The 17,819-nt window shown below is 41.0% G+C and overlaps 1 protein-coding gene across 1 annotated transcript in view; it reads right to left on the reverse strand.

Annotated features, from left to right (window-relative positions):
• Positions 1-309: 309 nt before the first annotated feature.
• TRPC7 (transient receptor potential cation channel subfamily C member 7) overlaps positions 310-17,819 on the reverse strand; it is a 76,409-nt gene continuing 58,899 nt past the window's right edge. The window contains exons 7-12 of the mRNA XM_026063348.1: positions 12,630-12,825; positions 9,020-9,241; positions 6,129-6,209; positions 2,866-2,919; positions 1,164-1,239; positions 310-452 (exon numbers count right to left, since the gene is read on the reverse strand). Coding sequence (XP_025919133.1) covers positions 310-452; positions 1,164-1,239; positions 2,866-2,919; positions 6,129-6,209; positions 9,020-9,241; positions 12,630-12,825 — 772 coding nt within the window. The remainder of the gene's footprint in view (positions 453-1,163; positions 1,240-2,865; positions 2,920-6,128; positions 6,210-9,019; positions 9,242-12,629; positions 12,826-17,819) is intronic.

Genomic DNA, 17,819 nt, shown 5'->3' on the forward strand with positions numbered 1-17,819 from the left:
TGGCTTTTTTGCCTTTAATTAAAGGTGCCTTCCCTATCTAGGGTAGGCGTGATTACCTTTCGGAAGCGGTACATCTATTTCTGATGTCAAAGGACATGTATTTTTACCAGTAAGTCACTTTCCTATCATAAAGGATTTAACTGGTAATTCACCAAGCACAGGAGTAATGCAAAGTGCTCCTACCAATACTTGCTAGTTAGCAAAAGTTGAGTGTGCAGTACCCATCTTTTGCACTGTTTTGCCCTCCTAAGATGCTGGTTGAGACTGAACAATGTTTATAAAACCAGTTGTCTTTCTCTTTGTTCACCATCAAATGTCCTTATTTAAGTTCTTCCCAAATTTGTCACTCAGCTGCTGTATTAGTCTTGCCAGCTCGCCAGTAGCTTGCGACTTTTCCTCTAGGAGTTCATAGCGAAGACTAGAAATATCTTGCTTAATCTCTTTAAGTTCTCCTAGAAAGAAAAAAATGTTCATGTTAGTAATACTGAATCAAATAAGTCATCCCTTCAGGTGTGCTTGGTCATGAACGTGTGTGAAGCTGCATATGGTAGCAGTGCATTTATGGAGTTAATATTCAGCTTATAGGAAAAAAACTCTGCTTATGGTAAAGGTACCAACAGTAATGATGTATGGAAAGTTCTTTTTTCTCAAGTCTCTTTCCTCTTCACACATAGATCTCAACATACACAGGGCATTTCCAGGAGGGTAGCAGCAAGGAGGTGTTAGAAGAAGGGTCTTTTCTATCTGCTTACAATTCCTACATGGCAGCATGGTCATGCATATCCTTACCCAGTTCAAAAGAAGTCCTCAAGACAGGCATGTGCAATAAGTTAGAAATTGCTTTACTCAGACACCGAGACAAGGCTAGATATTGGCAATACTTTAGGTGTTGTAAAGTAAGGATAGGTAGAGCTGTGGGGCAGAACAGGACTTCATAAAGACAGATCCTACAGTACACGTGTTCTGCAAAGGGAGGTGAGAGTCCCAGAATTTCAAGAGCGTAAAGTTGGCGCAGAGTGACCACTGCTCACTTCTTGTGAGCCTGAACGTGCTCTCTCCAGAGGATGTTACCCAAGCTCAACCATCTTACTGGATGTGTTATTCTGGAACTATGCAATAACATTACATGCTCTACTATGTGACAATTGTAAAAATCCACTTGCCTTCATTGACTTCATCATTTTCTCGGTCAACCTGAGCCTTCAGTACATACCGCTTAATGAGGCGTTTCATTATTTTCTGAAAAGTGAATAGAAAGAGTTATCTAAACATGGGCTTATCCACACTGCCTTAATTCTAGACTTACTATGAACAATTCAAGCAACTGATATCCCTATGAATGAAACCTGGCTTCAGAGGAGGAAATGGAATTTTGTCATTGACTTCCCATTGATTTTATACTTTATAGTATGCACTTTACATTGCAATAGTTGATTGACAGCCATTCCATAATGATCCCACATATAAGAAACTTTGAGGTATTTTGTGAGATGCACATGAATGCAGATATGCCCCATAGACAAAAAGAAAACACAAATGATCCAATAGCAAACTAAGAAATGGGATCCAGAGTCTTCATTTAGCATGTTGCTGTTTAATGTATCAATAACAAACAGTCTACTGAAAGAAATAAGAGGTTCATTAATCATCTTAGCAAACTCAAGCATGATGATGAACTGAACATCTGACACAAGGCTAACAGAAAGATTCTGTTTGCTTGGGAATTGGTATTTTAGGAGAAAAATGAAATGTAGTGAAGGACAGAGAAACGAGAGCGTTTGAACAAAAATGAGGAACTTGGCTTAAGTGAGTGAGAAGTGTCTTAGGGAATGGCAGAGTTTAAGGGACATACACAGGGAAAAAATGATACCAGGTAGACTTACAAAATGGGAGAAGATCATTAGTAAAAAACAGCATACATGAAAATGGTAGGAGACAATTATGGATGCAAGCTTGCAATGTGATATTGTTCCAAAAATGAATAAGCTACATTTATCTAGACACAGGAGAAAAGTAACTGAGTCTTGGGCTACACAGTGGGTTACAGCTGAAGGCCTGCAACATTTGCAGTTCTTTGCTACTGAAAAGAATATCATAAATGGGAAAAAAATCTCAACTGTGATAAAGGCAAAAGGGATTGCTCCCAGAGATGATTTAGGTGTCCAAACTAATACACCTAAATCTGCTTTTCAGACATTACTTCTTTGGGCACCCAAGTGCTTGATCACTGTAAGTCAGTCTTGGAAGGTCTCAGGCTGATATGGAAGTACGTGCTATCTTGCTTGGGGGCAGTTTCTTGAAACAGAGCAAATTAGGAGCAAGCCTTTTACCCTGTTTCCTATTTGACTCCAGCACTTCCAGAAAGAGGCAGTATTAAATGGCACATTCCCTTCTGTTCTCTCTGAGAGAAATGAGTAATAAGTTCAACCAATGTTTCTGTGCCCTCAAGGCTTTCCACATCCTCTGCAAACAGAGAGCTAAGTGAATATCCAGCAACAGATGCACAAATGTCCTGCCCTCGGCCAGAAGGCCATTGCTAAAGGAAAAGCCTCTCTCCAGTGCAGGCTCACCTATTCACTGAATAATCACACTTCTGCTTTGAACATCACTGAAAAATACGGCAAAGAGTTTGAAACATGAATTAAGGAATTAATACACCCGCCCTTTTTCCTTTTCTTAGTAGCTAGGTATGAATTATAGCAGTGTAAAAGGCACGTGAATGCAAAAAAAGGATCCAGTCATTTGCATGTAGGTCATGTAGCCATGCAATATGGGTTGTTTAAGACTCTGTCCTTGAATCAAAGAGGTATCTGGCTAACCAGGTGAGTCAGTTAAGGAAATAGAGATGAGGCACAGTGCACGTACGGTGTGTTGAAGATGGCCAAGGTAGTAGAATCCAGAGGGAGGTAGGGTTGCCACCTGAGAAAACATAAATGAAGTAATGTTTGGGGGAAAGTAGGGAAATCCTGGATCCAAAAAAATATATATATTTTTTCAGAACAGACGACAGACACAGGAAATTTAGAATAAAACAAGGAATCAACGTACAATGAATGCTGGTATTACCTGGAAAAATATGATAACGTAACATCAAGATACTCCAATTCCCATACAGCTTATATGTTTGATGGTCACTACTCAAATGCTGTCCTGTATTCACCACTACATGTTATGAAGGTCAAAAGCTTAAGGGTGCCTAGTTCATCAAATATATGTTGTAGTCAGATTTGTCCAAATACCTAAAATGTGACCACGTTTAACAAGAGTCTACTTAGTCATTTAGTAGATATTTCTGCCAATAGCTCTAAGAAAATGATTCATTTCTGCCTCAGTGTTACACTGTGCCTTTTAAGCTTTGCTTCTCCTCTTCTCCTCAGCACTATTCCCTATAGCTACAGTAAGTGAAATAGCTTCTTAGCAATATAATCATTGTTACAGTAGAAAAATTCTGAATAAACCTTCCAGACAGCCTCAGATAATGAATGAACTTGAAACAATTCAAACAGACCTGAATTCTAAAAAAATACTGTTCCCCCATTTGCTGAAAGTTAATTGAAATTCTTCAGATCTTAGAAATCTTTTATTCTATGTAAAACACAGCAGCTGAGGCTTTCCTCACACAAACACCTTAATTACTATCAATCAGTGGCAAAACAGTCTTCAGAGAAAGGGTTCTAGGAACAGGCCAGTCATTTGTAAATTATAGTTCTCTGCACTGAGTTCAGTGCTTTGTATTTGCCATCAGCTGTCTGAACACCTTTTATAGATTCTAGTGTGGTGGGAAATGAGAAGAGAAGGACAGATTTGTGGCTGAGGCACTGGAATTGGACGGGGGCGATCTAGGCTCAGTTTCTGGTTCAACCACTGGCTTTTTGGGTACAATAAGTCCTGCTGGACCTCATTTCCTTGTCTTTAATGTGGGGGTCGTGATGCATTTCCACTTCACTATTTATGATGACTTATCCTGCCTTCATTTATACGTGCTTTTGAAGATCACGTTGTTACAGACCTTAATACTGCTATTTAATTCACAGGTTTCTTTTGAAATAAGGAGAGATGTTGCTCTGCTTGTGGACACTGCAGATGTTGCTTGGCATGTGTATGGTATGTCCCAGGGCAGTACTAATGGGAGGAAATGCTTTTTACCTTCATGGCCCTGATCAAGATCGGACACAGTCAGCAGTGGCCAGAGAGCACTACCACTGCCTGGGGGAATCAGATGTCACCTGGCGATCTCAGACCCACACATTATAAATTAGGTAGTAGAAGAACTCAGGAGTGAAGTGAGCAAAGGAATTTGCTCATTTTTCACTTCTTTGTTATTTTCCCTCTCCAAACAGGACAGAAAGATACTTCTGAGCCTTTCAAAGTACAAACTATTCCTTCTATTTTTTTTCCTGACAAATCCTTTCCTGAATTTTGTAGACCAAGATGTTGTTGATCGGATGACAGACTGCCAGCTCTGCAAGTGGGAAAAACTTGTAAGCCCAACACAACATTTTAGCAATGCTCCATCTTGGAGTCTCAGCTCAAGAGTGTCTGGTAAAGGCATCATGATTTTGCCTAGACTAGTTTATCCCCCAGATCACGGCAGCTGCATATTGACTTGTTCTTCCTGCTTTTTAAATTACTGCACATTTAAGTTCTGTAAATTTTTGTTATCCCTCAAGAGGACGGTACTTATGTACATACACTCGAGGTACACAGACTGCAGATGCATCATTTTATAAGTCTCACTAAAGAAAACAGTTCAGAGAGAAGCCACTACTTCAAAGGTTTTCGCAGTTGCAGGCCGGCCAGATTATCAAACTGTTCTTCTTTATATTTAGATAATCAAGACCATTACACTTTTCTTGTATTCTTTTCACAATTTCTTACTGCAGCAACTGAAACTTTCTAACATAATTTGAAGACAAGTCTAGTAGGACCATTATTAAAGCAAAAGAACATGTAGTTATCACTTTCTTTGAAAATACATCTATTTTTCACAGCTGCCTTTGCCTTTTTCTACCTTCTTCCCTTGGAGATAAGGGTCTAATTTACCACAAATATTAGGCACTCTCATTTAGAAATAATAGCTACAGGAAGAGAATGAGTCCCGCAGAAGCTGACACATCTTTCTGTTACCTATGGATTTGAATTTACGGCAAAATGACAAAAATGCTTAAGTGCCTTTCTAGTGGAGCGTAATCATTTCTCTCCCCTCTGCCTTTGAAGATGTCAAGTCAACTAACTCCAGATGGCTAAAGTGAATGAATGTCATTTCTGACTGAGATTTTCAGATGCACCTTTTATCCTGGCACAAGAGCCTACACACCTTTTAAAACCAGTGTAAATTTATTACTGGTGTTACTGTACAGCCTAGGAGCCCACTGTGCTGGATGCTGTACCAACAGAGAAGACGAACCAATCCTAGAATTGCCATTGCACATTATATACCACTAAACTATTATTTTCCTCAACTCTAATGTTGGTGTCTTCAGACATTTCACTTATCATCATTCCTTTTCACTTTATATAAAAAGAAAAAAAAAATCCTATGGGGGACATTTTGTTTATTTTCTTGAGCTACCACACACAAAATCCACTGTTTGCACAAGAAATAATACTTCTGCTAGCATGAACACTCAAGCTGAGACAGACAGTTGTGTTAGTTCATGCGATGGCTAGGGTAACCCATGCCACCGCTGCAGTCACGGGTATTTTTGAACCATACCACATTGCAGGTTTAGCTCGGTAGGACAAGTCACTGCCAGAGAAAGCACATGCAAATGTTAATGTAAAAGCTAGAGAGATGACGCTGTGTCATGACAAAATGAAATGCTGTCAATGCAAGACTAGGGAATTAAAGCTTGAATGATATTTCTTGTATTAAATTAAATACACTTGACTGGAATTAATTAGCACGACAAACGTTAACACCATGTGCTTCCATAGGTGGGATGCTGCGTTTGTCTATAAGTGCGAGGAACATGAAGCATCCCAGCCCCGTCCCGTGACAGTGCTAAGTCACGGCTTGACACGCCACAGGATGGCACCCACTGTAAGAAAGCAAATACGATCCTTGCAGATCTGAGCTGCTCACTGACAAATCTCTTCCCTTGCTCTTGCTTTCATGCTGTTATTACCTGATATCTTGTGGGCTTGTTATAAGCGTTCTTCCCAGAAAAATTTTCTGTATTTCGAGTGCTAGACTGAAAACGAACTTTCTGAAATTATAAAACATCATGAAATATTAAATCAATGATAGCGTCTCACCCCCAGACAGCCCAAAACTAGAAGAGCCTTATAAAAACAGCAGGAAATTGTTCAATGTATGGGTAGAATAAAGCCAGCACCTTCAGGCTAAAAAAATTAACTTTTGAGGGGCAGAAAAGGGTCGAAAGGCACAAATTACTAAAAGGAAAAGGATTCTAAATTATATAGCCAAAAATGGTAACCTCATACAATTTTTAGATAAGAAGGTGCTAAGAGGAACAAAAGATGTTAATCTTAATAGACTGGTGATTATGACAGAAGATTTAAGATTGAACATAGTATAAAAAAAGAAAGAAAAACAATGCTCAGGTTTAAAGAGCACTAGTCATGAAAACAAATCCTGAAACAGAATTTTCTTCAGCAGCTCTTATTAAAACAGCAGTGCAGCTTGCTATTTCCTTTTTTGTTCAAAAGAAATATGCAATTTTTTTAAAGCCAGAGCAGTATATTTTATGGCATCACACTACGTGACTAATTTTATACTCTGGAAGCTTCCAAAGTGTCTGCAGAATGACTATACCCAATATTCGTAAGCAATTTCTTTGACTCTGTTATTCATCTATGAACTTTTTGGTCCAAATGCCAAAGAAAAGAAAAATCACTTATTAAGAGATGATAAGTCATATTGTAGACCCCTGCACCTGTATGCAAGAATATGCACAGAGTAGGCCTTCATTAAGGGTTTTCCTTCCTAATAGGACTAGAGATCCTGAGAAACAGGTGAAATTATTGCATCAAGATGGTAATAATGATTGGACAAATAGTCTAAAGTAACCGTGTAATTTTTTTGCTTTGTCACTCATTAGGCGTGCCATGGCGTTACAGAGACTGGTTTGAACATGGTCTGCAAACAAAAGCAAGAGGCAAGCAAGAAATGACCGTGTTTCTTCATTGCTTAGGTCAAAGCCATGGGAGCTATGAATTTTGCACGAGTTTCATGAAAAAAAGCAAGCCAGACAGCTTCACTCATACGGCTTGGGGAAACAGGGACTTAGTGAACAATTTCATTACTTTGTTTTATGCTTTGAAGCAGAAATTAAATTCCAAACCAAGTGAGCTTTGTGTGGTTTGATTCAAATATATTATGAAAATATTATCTTTAAAAATTATTATTTGCAATAGTTAGAGGTCAGGCATTCCTTTTAATTTCAAGACTCTGCTGTTTTAGTGGGTTGTTCAGTAATCAATATTAGCATTAAATGAAGTAGTAGCATAAAATGTCCCCAAATGTTTGTCTGTCTTGGCAGTGCTCATATAAAAACAAGTCAGGTAACTAAATTAGTTGAAAACAAGGAATAGATCCACGTGCTCAAGCATGTCTGGTGGGCTTGGTCCTGACTAGGACATAGCCTGGCATGGTGGGAGGGACCCAATTGTTTCCCTGCCCGGCATCAACACCTGCAATCTCTGCCATGGTCCCACCAGGGCAGGGGAACTTGTGGTCCCTTCCTCAGTGCTGTGCAGGGCTTTCCCTTTTACCGTGACAAGTGGCAGACACATAGCTGAAATTCGTAAAGCATGGACTGATGGTCTTGGAGGAGGCTGCAGGAACATTAGCAGCCCCGAGAAACGGCTGGTGAGAGTGCTGAGGAACAGCACTTCAGCCTATCATCTCCTGTGCAGCGACAGTAAGAGAAAACAGGCTGAACACATTTCTGCGGGCTTTTTCTTTATTCCAGGAATCGGTTCCCAGTGTGGTTTTCTTGTTTCAAACCCAGCTTGAGCTGGGAAAATTAAATAAAGGCCAGGACACTTTTAAGCAAAGCTGTCTCCTCACGTCTTTCAATCCACTGAATTAGATGACTACAGCCAAGCAGCTGCAGCTGAATTCTCCTAGTTGGTGTGAATGTTTGGGGCATTTTCTGCACTAATGTGAAGCAGAAATGCTGCAGGTGGATTTGCCCTCTGAGTGTGTTTGTGAGTGTTACAAATTCACTTGCTGAGAAAGCTTTGGTCCCAATGACTTTCTGCACAGTATTGCAGATAATTTCCTTTGGCAACATCCTTCTCTGTGATTCTTTGGCATTTCCTTGAGGGGGGAGTGAAGCTAATTCTGTTGGAAAGTGTCTGACTTTTAAGCAGGTTCCTGTGTGTGTCTCTCCTGCATACTTGTGCTGCGGAAAGCGTGCCGCTGTGCAGGCAGCAGGTGCTCCGGTTTCCCAAGCACATCTCAAAGGACCAAACAGGTGGTGAATGCGGCAGGACCTGCGTGGTGGTGGCCACGCTTGTCATTAGGCAGATGCAAGTAGAGAGATTGTTAATTATAGCGTCAGGTATTTAGGAGGTGTCATTAATCCCTGCTTGGAAACTTGTACGTAAACCTGGAATGGCAGGAAACGTTGATATTTATGTAATGACTGCAAAGTTAGTTTGGAAATCATTTAAAGGAAAAAGGATGCTTTGACGAAGCAGCAGGGCCCAGTGGGTAGATTAGGAGTCAGACAAGCTGGGATCTTATCTGTGCATCTGCTTTGGACCTTGGTCTTTGACATTCCCTATTCGGCCTTGGGAAATTCCATTATAAAAGTGCCTAAGTTTTTTAAAATTGCTCTTTTCCTGGTGTCTGGGCAGCATCTAGTGCAATGAGGCCATGAGTCTGGGAGGACCCTCTAGGTGCTGCTCTGGTACAAGTAACACGTAATGACAAGGCTGAGTAAGAGGCTATGCTGGTCTCTTGTCTACCTGCAAGCTATGTAACCCCCTCCCAAAAAGTCCTTGAAGCCTTTCTAGAAAGAAGGTAAAAAGTGAAGTTGCAACATACCCGTTGTTTGGAATTCAGCATCCCCATCTCAAGATCATTTTCACAGTTTTTGGCCTTAGATTTGCAGAGTTTTATGAGGCACAGTTTTATTCTCAGTATGAGATAATAAAATGATTTAGGGCTTGGCACTAGGTTAAAAGGAGCAGGCAAAGTCCTTCCTTCGTCAAAGTAGGATAGCCAGAGCTTGGCCCGTGCAAACTTCCACTCCACATCTGCATCCTCCTTAGGAAGGGAAGAGGGGGGAAAAAAACCCAAATGCATAGTTAGTACATAGGAAGGGATTTGGCTACCAGGCTTCATTAGCACAGGGACAAACGTACAGATAGGATTTAATAAGAATCAGACTTCTGTTTGCCAGACCAAGACCCCTGCACACACGACGTCTTTCTAGACTTCTCTGTGGTGATTTCAGAATAAGGAAAGTTTGACCAAAGCAATGGATGTACAGAGTACAAATCCTCCACATACTAGACTGAATGTCATGTCATTTCCACTTAGGCAGAATTTTTCTACAAGCTGCTTATTAAGAACCAGCTGGGAATGGACAAACTGTTTTTGTCTTCTAAACCAGGCAAATGTCATGAGTTTGAAAGGTCAGTGTGAACTCTGAGATGAATGAGCTCACATTTGTCTCCAGCAAGGGCTGCAAAGACAGAGCAGAGTGCCGCAAAGAAAGAAATGTATTGGAGAAAGAAGGGTGGGGAGGCACGAAGCCTGGAGCAGAGCCGTGCTGCAACAAGAAGGACGGATGAATGAAGTGTGATACAATTCAAAGTCTGGTATTTATCCCCCAGTTTCTCTGTCTCATACTGACACGGGGGCAGGCTATAGGAAGGTTGGTAGTGGTGGCCAGTAAGTAGATTTGCTGAAGATATTTTGCACATTGCTGTGATTCTTTTATGCCGAGTCAAACACTTCCTTGAGTATCAAAGGCGTTGTTTTTCACACCTAGGAAAAAATAATAATCTGGTGCTTGCGCTATGCTGATAGATGGAAGTATCAGAACATATATAGAGCCATGGAAAGCAGAAAAAGCCGTTATGTATACATATATATCCAACAACAACAAAGCCTGCCTCCAGTTAACTGCAATGTTACTTAATTGCCAGGGAACCATTATCACTGGATTGACAGGGAATCCCCACAGGATTAGGGGAATCAGGTTAGGTCCCTGACTTCTTTTATCATCAGCCGATTTCCTCATTGATCCTGTTCGCATTCACCATCATGTGTCCCTACATCAGTACGTCTTATTTCTCTCAGCATTCCCCACATGCCACATCATAAGCAAGTAGAGGACAGGTCCATCTCTCAATGCCTGTGAAGTTCCCTTAGGAATTGGAAAGAGGAGCCAAGATCATTTCCAAGCACAAGGTTAGCATATACTTTATGGATCTGCTTGGCATTTATATAGGAGGATGGTCAGACCCATATATCAAGACCACTTACTAGGCCAAGGAAAAGCTGAGATATAGCTGCTCTACAGCTGTTTTCATTGGAGTTTATATGGAGGCCAGCAGCATCAGTAGAAGCATGGGTCGCCTTACCTCGTGCTCATGCACATCAGCATCTGCTGAAATTAATAATGCATGCATCTAACTCTCTTCTCAGTGTATAGCTCTGATTACCCCTTATGCCTGAAACGCAGTCAAAAACTGGCATAACACAAAACAGACGGTTTGAACTTAATTCTATCACAGTTACAGCAATGTGCCTTTGCCAATGGAGCATTCACTTCTGCCATTTGGCCTTTTCATTGCTTGCAGTTGAAGCTGACAAAAGTCTTAAGCCTAATTACAGTATACACAACCTGTTAGCATTTTTAATGCTTTTCTGCTACTTATCTAAGAATATACTGATGGAAGTAGTCCTGGTTTCTGGCTGGCAAAAGGATTTTTTTCTCTGCATAAATGAAAAGTACGCTGGGAGCACTGATACTTGAGAGTCAGCAATAAATAGGAGTAAAATAGAAGTAGCTGAAGAGAGGTGTCCAATGGAAAGTGCAAGAAGATGGTCCTGTAATTTCAGCTAACAAGAAAGCATGGCCCCAGTGGCCATAATGGAATTTAATTTCTAAGTAATTACCGTCCTCTGTTGTCATTGATACTGTTGTTGTCAGATAAACACACTGTCAAAAGCGACTTTCTCTGCAGCCAGCAGGAAGACTGTCTTTTTTAAATCTCCTTGTTACCGAGCATTTAAAGGAATTAGTATGAGATTTCTCCCAGTCCTCAAGTAAGGAGAGTCTGGGCCAAACAACTCAAATTTGTTTTCCTTGCTGGTAGTTAAGACTATTTGTTAACAAATTTTTGAAAATTTCCAGACAACCAGAAAGGATGATAAAGCACTCTTCCTGCAAACTATCTGGCCATCATGAAGTTTAAACTAAAAGACTAATACAGGCCACCTAGTCGGACACTTTTAGAGAGGTTTTTCTTTTGTAGACTTTAGAGAGCACTTCTGCCTACAACAATAAACTAGAAAATGCAGTAAAAGGCTGAGACCCCTTTAAAAGTAAATCTTGTTTCAGTAGAAGAGGACTGAGGGAGAAGCTTGATCTTAAGTGATTAGAAGCCTTTGGGGAAATGACTGTGCCTTCTGCATGCAGGAGGGCTTCTGGGGCAGAGTACAGAGGTAAGGTCTCGCTGACATTTAGACTTAATTGCAGCACACACAAGACAGAGCTATATTTGCACTTCAGTGCATGGAGGAATCAGACATTACAGTGAGAAAATATTTTCAGCTCTGGCCTTTTGCAGTGTCAGGTTCTGAGGGAAGATTAGAGCAAATAATTAATACAAACCCTGCTACAGGAACTTGACATTTAAGAAATCAGGAGAAAAAAGAGGTGAATCAGCATTAACATTGCCCAAATATTAATCTTTTTTCTGGCTTTATTTATATTAGCATGAAGTTGTTTATGCCCAAAGCATTTAGCAAGTCCAGTCTGTGAATACCAACAATATTGAATGAAGTCGGGTAAACCCTACACATGCCTCTCTGCAGAAACCTATTAATATTCCTCGAGTCTTGTGCTCATGCCCTTTAAATGTTGCTTTTTGTGCATGTGCATGCAGTTATGATTCGCTGACTCAGGCACTCCTCAAAAAATCTATACCAAGGTTATATGCCTAGTGTGTGGAAAATAGAGGATTTTAGATATTCCTACATGAGTTTCAGACCTAGATGGGCCTGTGCATTTAACCAGTAGGGAATGGGGAAAAAAAGCCAGGTGAAATACTATTTGATCTATCATAAATAACACAGCTAAGGTAATACACATGGATAACTGATCATAACCGCCCCAGAGACTAAAAAATATGACAAACTTCTTTCATTAAATACATGTAAAGGAAATTGGGGTTTGCTCACAAACAGTCATTAAAAACAGGGAAGTTAAGTTGTTACAGTAATGATTCATTGTTAATTATTAATTCAGCCCCGATTTGGGGAGAGAGACAGCTTTGATGCTCATGCAGTTAAAGACTTGTGTTTCAACAACACTCGAATATTGCCCAGGGAATAAGTTGTAACTTCCTTGTTCTTTTAACATTTTCATTTTCAATGATATTAATGTACATTGAGTCTGTAATCCAGTTTCTTATCTTACCTCAATTTCCTGATAGGAGTTATTGATCATGGCTATTAGCATATTAAGCAGCACCACCACCATAGTCACGTTATATACTCCATAGAGTACATATCCAATATTCTCAATGAATTTATGATCATACTTCAGCACCACAGATATCACTTCAGATAAGCCAAATATTGACCAGAATAAGGTCTTAAAACTTTCTTCCACCCTAAAAAACAGAATAAACAATCACTTTCTAGAGTTGATGCCAGGTTAACCAGGCCAAATGCTAATAAGAAAAGTGGCACGCTGCCAATATAAATATGACATCTTGGCACAGTCATTACAAGCCATTATCCATCACCCAGGGACCTGCCAAGTCGTATTTCCTGACCTGATAAAGAAATAAAATTTCTGACGAATAATAGAAAGTGACAGTGTCCCCTTGTCTGCTCCATCTGTTCTTCTCAGATGTATTATTTGCGACTTCTATTTTGTGTCCTTATAGAGATTAGGGATTTCTTATCCATGGGCTACCTATAGCTGGAAGCTTTTTTTGTAGGGTGCATATTGCTACTCACTCACCCATTTGCCCTCTAGAGAAGACAGGCAGAGGTTGTGCAGGAAAGGGAAGAAGGACCCTAGTCCAACCTCCTTATAATGGAGTTTCCAGAGCAGAAGGGAAGCATCACTTTTTACCCAGGTGGAGCCAGGCGAAAGTCCTGATTTGTGTCATTAATATAACCAGCATACAGTGCAAACACAGACAGCCCATAACCTGGGTTTTCTTCCCATGCCAATTTGGGATTACAAACAAATCAGACACCCAAAGACCTGTAGCTACAGCTTAAGTTCCCAAAGAATTTGAAATGAAGGACATTCATGGATGGTAGAAGAGGTTGCAGAGAGGCATATCAGTTTGATTATTACCTTTGTTCGAAGGTAGGAAGGAACCAGAACAACAACAACAAAAAAAAATCGAGAGAAAGAAAAATTGGGGAATAAGCCAATGACAAAGAAAAGCGGGACAGGGAAGGATGAGGTTGGAGTGATGGGTCGAAAGCAGAGTCTGATTCAGAAAAGCCAAAGTGGTAAAAGGCAGCAGGGGAGCAGCCACAGCTGAAAAGGAGGGACAAGGAGGGATCCTGGTACATTTTGGAAGCAATTTGCATATTATTTAATTTATAAGCAAATTTGCCTTTGCTGAGTGATCCTTAGGGTGGTAACAGCTAATCACCTGCCCTCTCCTCGCTGCCTCCCAGGATGTAAACGCCTTCTAAGAAAACAATGGCATTTACAAGTCAATTTGATGCAATGTTTTTTTACTAGTGTGGCATCTTAATCCTGCTAAAACTGTTTATAAAAACAGATTATAGACACAAAACCACTACACGCCCTAAGGGAACAATAAGCTTTGCATCAGCTCCAGTGTCAATTACAGCATGCACGGAAACAAAATTAATTTCAACCCCTGGAAAGCACAGTGCGGAGCCCTGGGCAATGCTCTGCTGCCACAGCAAACTGGTATTGGCTCCCGTCATAGCTCATCCTGGTCCCTCTTCCATTTGCATGTAGCAGTAAGACTGCAGTAAATGTACAGGTGGCACGCTCAGCCCGTGCAGCTGCCCTGACTTGTGGGAAGTAACCCTCAGCGGCTGTTACAAATAGCTTTAAACATTTAAACTTTTAAAAAATGCGGGTTGCTATTCAATCTCTGTTGCTCAGAGAGTCACCGAAGCGGTGCTGACTGCTCCGGGGAGCGGTGCCCCTCGCTGGGAGGTTTTGCAGGGGCCGAGCTGCGGGACGAGGCATGGCTTTGCAGCGGCAGACCTGCTGCTGCCAGCAAGTGACATCACTTTTCCACTTTGTGGCCTTTTCTTCTCCCCTTCTGCCGCCGCTTTTGCCCTCTGCCTTCGTCTACAGTGAAAGGTAGCTTTGACTAATACGACACTTTGCTTAAACGGTAGCAATCTGGCCAATGCTTATTCCATTAAATGTTGGGCTTTTCAGTTAAAGAACATATATAACACCAAAAATCTTTGCCTTTGAAACCTGTCATCTAACTCACTCATCAAACTAGTAAAAACTATAACCACCAGCCTTGATCCCGGCAGCACCCTGCTATTAACCTTCCATTTTTAATTTGGAAAGGTTCCCTTCGTTTTCTACCCTGCTGTCAGATTTTAATACAGCGTGTCAACTCTGCTCCTTTTCCGCAGCTTAAGCATTAACCTTTGTTCTGGAGCGTTGCCAGACCCTCTCTGAAAAGTTAATTACGAGCTGCACGCAGCCCTGGCCGCCAGGAACGGGGCGGAGAAGTCGGGCACGGGCCGGGCACTGGGGTCCCGCGCGGCCGAGCCGGCCCCTCTGCCAATGCCACCGGTGCTTATCTATCTCCAGCGCCAGGGACGGATCCCTGTTTCGCTGTTGCCACCTATGCAATTTACCCCCCTTCTGCAAGGTCAGTGGGGTTTTCATGCTCCCCTAAGGCAGACAAATGAAGGTCCAGAGGAAGCCAGGGATCGTGGCCAGAGCGGCCACCACCGACAGCAGGAGGAGCTGAGCGGTGGCAGATTGACTCCGGGTCCTCGCTGAGATGGGCATGCTGCGCTCGCTCGCTCTGCCGTGGCAGAGCTGGCTGTTACAGGGGGAGAGAGCACAGAGATTTTTTTTTTCAACACTCATAGTCCTGTGAAAGTTAAACAAAGATTTTTGCATCAAGGAAGAAAACATGACCATACTTGACCATCTAGTTGCAAGTTTTCCTTGTTTCTACAAACAGCAGTGAGCTTTTCATCAAAAAAAGGTCATGGCAAGGCCATGGTTTCATGCCAATCTCTCTCTTGCGTCCTCCTCTTTAACAAAGCTTAAGGCATCCTTTCAGACTGAGTTCTCCCCTTGAATTGATTGGCAGAGCTTCACACAGCAAAACAAGCAATGCAGTCAATATAATCTACAAAAACATCTCATTTTGACAAAGCAAAATGAGAAGAAAAAAAAGCCTTCGACCCTCTAAGTAACATTTGCACTGAAAAATGACTCACGCTTTGGGGAGAAGGAGACAGAAAAGCTCATATTGTGGCCTTCAGCCTGATTTGTGATGCAGAAAGCAAGATGAACGCAATCAGTCTTGCCTCCATTTCAGTTTTGTTTGCATAGCATGTTCTTAATTACAGGCTGTTTCAAGAGCTGTGTTCTGTACACAGCATACAATAAACAGATAAACATAACTGAGGTCGGTTGCAACAATCATGAAAATTGTCGACTCTTCAGCATTTAAGAACTTCAAAAAATATTTTGAAAGTATACCATGGTTAGCTAAATAATCTTTGTATTTAACAGTGTGAAATAAACCACACTGCATTTTATTTCTGTTGCAGAGAGAGCATATAAATTCAAGAAACAATAGAAACGCCGCGTGATTCCTTGCTTCATAAGCCACCGGGGTGCTAAGTGCCTGCTCTTTCAAAGGCAACGCAAGCAAAGCCAAACACATGCTTTCAAAACTGCGGTAACACGGGAAGGTGAAAACTAACTCACAATGGATATTCACTGATTATTATCATTAGATCTAAGCAAGCAATTTCTTCTCAATAATATTTGGACAAATGTAGCCTTTTCTCTGCCTAAGTACTGCCCTGGGAAGCTATGGTTTTCTTGGATGTATTCATCATTCAAAGTTATTTCACTGAGTAGTAGTTCTTTGTCTGTTAAGTTGCTCACTGATGCTGTGCAATGTGATATTCAGAGCGGGTTGTCCGTTCAATGCCTATTGGAACTAGCCACAATCTGATTAGTGCACAAATCAAACCGTTCTTTTTCTGTGGCACGATTAGCCAAACTGCTATCTGAAAATCAAGTCCCATAGTAAAATAGTCACATTTTTGAGTATAAAACTTGCTTTCTGTAAAATTTCACCTGTCTTAATTAGAATTTGCAAACATGCCTGCCAAGAAATGCATTCAGTGAAGTCACTGAAGTCACCAAATGGTTATGAGCAGAGCAAAGTAAGCATTATTTTTCTTTGCTTCAGTGAATTTTCAGAATAATTGCTCTAGTTACTTATTCAGCTCTAATACTGAAACCTTCCTTCTTTTCATGAACAAATTAATGGCAGTAGGAACCCACCACACACAACAGGCCCCACAGGCAGCTCAGAAAAAATAGAGAAGGAAATATTGCTAGAATGGGCAGATATCCATCTGCCAATATATCCTTGGCATTAGATTATTAAAATTGTTTGGAAGTGTAGGTTTCTGGCTTCCTGAACAGAGTGTGACTGAGAAGGATTTTTAGGATAAATGTTAATCTCTGTATATTTGTGTCATATGATGAAAAGGTTCATCTTTACTGATCATTTGACACACCTGTGTATTTAACTAGATGACACTAAGTCTGTTTTAAATCTTTTCCAAATTTTCAAAAGGAAAATCTGTGTCTATGGAAAATTTGTTTCATAACAACGTTAAGTCCCTCCAGGATAACTGATCTCTTGCTTGAAGCTGAGGAGGAAGAGCACTGGCTTTTGACAAGAATTTCCCCATAATCTGCATGTCTCTCAGGCACATGAGCAATCTTTAGTGAGCTGCCACCATTTCGGTCAACGTTTGCTCATCATTTCCATCAATGAATAGTGACTACTGGAAGATCCACTTGGATCATGTGTGTTAATCAGAGAGCAGCAATACTACTGAATCAGACTTGTGTTTGTTAACGGCATGCTCTGGAGGTGCATGGTGGACTACCACAACTGATGGTTCCTGCTCCACCAGGCAAGCAGGGACAGGATCTACTCAACTTCTGATTAACTCTTGTGCTTCAAGGGCATCTTCTCCACAAATAAGAAGCAAGTCACATCCCACACGTTCAATTTTCTTCTACCTTACTACTGGAAATGGATAAATATAATTGCACCTAGCCTCATAAATCTTTCCATTAAAATGTATCCTGAGGTTACAGGAGAAGTCTAGAAGGCACATTTGCCTTGATTAGAAAATTTAAACACTATGTTATAAGGCACAGGTCTCACTAGATGGTGGTGTGATAAAACTGGTTCCTGTGCATTTGGAAGGAAACAGCTGCTCAGGGGACAGAAATGATGCTGGAAAGGTCATTGCCTCATAGAGGAGCTACAAGCAAAGCCCCCAGCTCACTGTGTGACACATTAGAGAAATGACACATCAAATGCCAGCTGTGGTCTGCTCTGGATTTGGTAAATGCCGT

This window comes from Apteryx rowi, unplaced genomic scaffold (assembly GCF_003343035.1).
Source record: "Apteryx rowi isolate R43461 unplaced genomic scaffold, aptRow1 scaffold_2, whole genome shotgun sequence".
Lineage (NCBI taxonomy): Eukaryota > Metazoa > Chordata > Aves > Apterygiformes > Apterygidae > Apteryx > Apteryx rowi.